The 4,371-nt window shown below is 36.6% G+C and overlaps 1 protein-coding gene across 1 annotated transcript; it reads right to left on the minus strand.

Moving 5' to 3' along the window:
- Window positions 1-278: 278 nt before the first annotated feature.
- On the minus strand, window positions 279-3,861 carry LOC125810009 (adenine DNA glycosylase). The gene is made up of 7 exons (XM_049489525.1): window positions 3,424-3,861; window positions 3,281-3,340; window positions 2,246-2,362; window positions 2,073-2,170; window positions 1,251-1,789; window positions 1,037-1,143; window positions 279-459 (listed from the first exon to the last, which is right to left on the minus strand). The coding sequence occupies exons 1-7, from the start codon at window positions 3,859-3,861 to the stop codon at window positions 376-378; spliced, it is 1,443 nt and encodes a 480-aa protein (XP_049345482.1). The 3' UTR covers window positions 279-375.
- Between the last annotated feature and the right edge of the window lie 510 nt (window positions 3,862-4,371).

The raw sequence follows: 4,371 nt of genomic DNA on the forward strand, positions 1-4,371 counted from the left end.
TTGATTTATTGTAGCTATGTATTATGAACATGTATTCTCTTAACTTCTTAATGTGGGTACTATAGTAGAACCAATTCAATTCTTAAAAAGACAAACTGTATGTCATCAGTCTGACCCATCAACGCACTTGCTTGGCAGGAAATGTAGAAAGGAGAAAAGGGGTGGATGTTTATGAAACAAGAACAGACATTACCAGGAGGTTCAATAATAGTCTAAAATAAATGAATAAAAACCAATCAGAACATAAAGAGACCTTATACATAATCTTAGAACAGGGAGGAATCTCCTACAAGAGGATGCCAGAATTTGGAGAAAAGAGTACCTGAGTGGTCAAGTTAAGGTATTCTTGGCACAGCCACTCAGCCAGTACCATCTCTATCTTCTTACTGCTGTCTTCCTCCTCCTTTCCGGGATGGTAGCCTGTTCAGTTTGCTTGTGTTTCTGTACCATGGTATAAACCTGCAGTACAAGAAAACTGTTGGTCATCTTTGATTCACCATTCCCTCAGATGTTCAACCAATATGAAAGCAGCAGGAAAGTTGGTAACTCATCAAGAGACTAATGTTGCAACGTTGACCATTGAACTAAGTGTTTGACTACAAGCATTAGATGGTAATGGAGAAACTAATGTTGAACATCCGAACACAGCAGTAATGTTATTTTTTATGCTAACTATGTTGCACAATGTTAAAAATTTAACAGCCGGAAAACATTCATACATAAGCTAAGCACGAAGTGACAAGATAACCTCATGTATCAATCATTTTATAATGACTACTTGGAAGTTGGACCTATATTTACATGATCCACAGATAAAGTTCTTGATAAGTGCATTACAAATTAAGGAAAATATTCAACTCAAGATATGAATTGTCAAATCATTGTGCAGCAGTCAGTAAGATGTTTGCTGTTTCAGAGAAGCTCTTCTTTCCGTATTTACAACTAACTTATACGAGCCATCACATTTCTTCATTATAACTTCCAACTACACTGAGAAGGCCGGCAAAACCTAGTATCCGTTGATTTTCAGCGGTACCTTTCTTACTCCAGATGTTAATCCCATGCTACCAAGGTTTTTGCCATCGACATACTTCCATGTAATACTCTCTTTGTCCAGTTTTTTGTAGTCGATGCTTCTATTTCCTACATGTCAACAGAAACCACATGCAATTAAGTATATAAAAAAGGTGTTACACTCTAAACATTTGAATAAGTTAACATGAGGTAGTAAGTCAACACATAGAATGAACCTTTTGGATGTAAGACCAATAACTCTACGTACATCTTGAGGTATATATGACTGAAGACGTGGACACATTCTCCAATATCTTCTCGTGAAACTATTCTAGTAGACTCTTTAAGATCTAGATTGAATGATGACTGTAAAAAGTTATCAATTGCTTTTCTTCTCGAGGCCAAGTCTGCTTCCTTCTCCAAGAGAATTGATGGAAACTCCCAGAGGCCGGCAAGTAGACCCTCATCTGGTCTTTTTACAAGAATATATTTGCTGCTGGATTGAGGTCCCGTCATTTCCTGGCAATCCAGTATCTCTACAACACTAACAGCAGAAAACTCATGCCTTTGTTTGGCCTTCACAACTTTTGTTGGGTAATCTGAAACATGAACTGACTCGTTCTGCCTAGAGAGCGATAAAGCATGACATTGCGCAGAGATGGGGCACGCAGCACATCCTGGTTTCGAAAGAGAGCACAACGTAGCTCCAAGTTCCATAAGAGCTTGGTTGAAATCTCCAGGCCTACAAGGATCAACTAATTGTCCTGCAAGTTTCCTAATTCAAAAGAAAATATATCATGACACAAGATGGAAAACTCATTAAGAAATAAAGTAATATCTGAAATTGAGTGATTACTAGTATCTAGCATGATCACTTCTTAAGCAAGATATTAATTTATATTTGTTCCCTGAATATATTTGATATGAAACAGAAAGAAAAGATAAGTAGAGAAAGAAATATGATGCAACTCTCTGTAATGTACTGTTCTTAAAAATTGCTTACTATCTTCCGCAGCAAGAAAGCAACTAAAACTGTTTTATACATCACAAAGACTCACCAAAAACTCTTAACTGTCGCAGCGTCTTTTGGATTCGCTGATATGGCCTTCAGCCTAGAAATAACCCTGACCACATTCCCATCAACAACAGGCACTGCCTACAGTAATAACTTAGAAAATGTGAGAAGAGGAAGAGTGTATTAGTGAGACAAAAGTTTGCAGAACCTATGAACCTTGTTGAAGGCAATTGAGGCAATAGCACCAGCAGTGTATTCACCAATTCCTTTGATCTTGCGAAGTTCTGAAACTGTCTCTGGAAAACTACCTCCTTCAACCACCTCTTTTGCACCCTGCAAAAATACAGATATCTCTATTAAGCAAACACGACAATAAACACTTCAGTAGAGCTAAGAATGCTAATTTGCAATGCAGTAATTTTTAAGCCGATTAAAAATTGTAGTTTCCTCTACACACAATTTGATATTTTCATCTCTTAGTCTGAAAAAAAATAATCAAAGAGAATGTGGACTCTCCACCTTTAGCTAATCAATTGTAACTTGGCAACTGGAAGAACTACAAATGGATAAATGCTTAGTTACTCTGTAGGAATATGCTCCATCCAGTTAATAAAGATTATGCTGCTCCTATAACATGTCTAATTCTAAGTGGCACTGCTCTTTGATTGCACAGCTATATCAACCAACTATACCTCAATCCCAAACAAGTTTATATCAGCTATATAAATCCTTTGTACCCATTCTGGCTCAATTTTAGCTCACTTCGGTCCAATACTAAAAAAAATGATTTTTTCCATGCATTAGGGTTCTCTAAATCCCGCACTTATCCTTACTAGTACTGTAGTACATACAAGTCCCTGACCAAACTAAGAAACCTTCTAGCGAACATCCAACCTAATTTAAGTGTAATGATGGCAACAATTGAGTTTACATCCCACAACCCAACTAGTTGGTATTACCTAATTGATCCATTACTTCTATTGCTTTCTGTTCTTAGTCAAGTATGCATTAGTTTCAGTTTTTATTTTTTTTATTTTATATATAAAGTAATCAGAGGAATCGAACGTCTATGAAAACCCTTGGTTGCTGGGCTACCAATGTGGGAATTTATAGATTTTGAAACAACTTGTCTCTATGTGATTTTACGGATACTTGGTCCTCTTTGGGTAACTTGAACTAAATGAAAGAAGAAGAAAAGTTTTGACAAGTGAGGAAGCATGTAGCATCTGTTGAAGTGGGAAGGTAGCTCACCTGTAATAAGAAGCGAACTCGTCTATAATACCCCAAACCAGCCCACATTTCATTCACCTCCTGCAATACAAGGTAGGACAGGACAAGGCTAAGGCTGTGAATTCCAATAAAGAAAATGAAGCATGGAGGTAAGTATAAGGAACCTCAAGAGAAGCTTGAGCTAGATGATGAAGGGTAGGCCATTTGTTCATCCAGCGTTTGAAATAATCAATGACAGTTGAAACCCTAGTTTGCTGAAGCATTACTTCAGAAACCCAGACGGCATAACCCCTTTTATCTCTCTCATCGAAACCACTACTGATTCTTCTCCAAGGAAGGTCTCTTTGATTTTCATCGTACCATTCCAATAGAGAAGCCCTAATCTGTAGGGTTTCATCTTTAGAGAAACTGATGTCCTCTATATCATCGCTTAATGGAACTTCTTTTCGAGGTATTTCTCTGTTACGCCGACCTCTCTTCTTACTTTTCGGGGATATCACCCTTTTCTTCTCTACCCCGGCCTCCATTGATACAGAGTACTGCCTATTCAGATTTCCCGCTAAGCAATGCGTTTCAAAGTGTAAGCAAATGGTCAATGGCATATCCTATCTTTATTTTTATTTATTATTATTTTTTTGGTTAAATGAGGATTTAAATAAGCTAAGTTGAGGATTCCTTCAGAGTTAAGAGGGGCATTCCCCACTAATAACCATTAGATTGCCATTATGGCATGATACTGTTCGAACAAAACAAGTTTATGTTAGGCTTAAGTTATTCATAGCCTCTTAAAGTTATTCGCATAATTCGTTTATACACCTTAATTAGAATTAGTATCTACTGAATATCTCATTTGATCCTTTTGAACATTTTTTTGATAATCAGCTAAAAGTATAAAATGTGTTTAATACACTCGCGATGATGTAAAAAATTGACAAATCAATGACGTACATGTGGCATTTTGAGGGGAAAAAAAAAGAAATAAAGAAAAAATTGAAGTCTCTCAGCTATAGATCTGATGATTCATGGCATGCTTAGGAGTTAGTTGCATATTTTAATATATAGATCAATTAATTCATCTCATGAATTGCTGAAATTTGGGAAATGTCTCAATT

Source organism: Solanum verrucosum, unplaced genomic scaffold (genome assembly GCF_900185275.1).
Source record: "Solanum verrucosum unplaced genomic scaffold, falcon-dt-bn FXZP01000241.1, whole genome shotgun sequence".
Taxonomy (NCBI): Eukaryota; Viridiplantae; Streptophyta; class Magnoliopsida; order Solanales; family Solanaceae; genus Solanum; species Solanum verrucosum.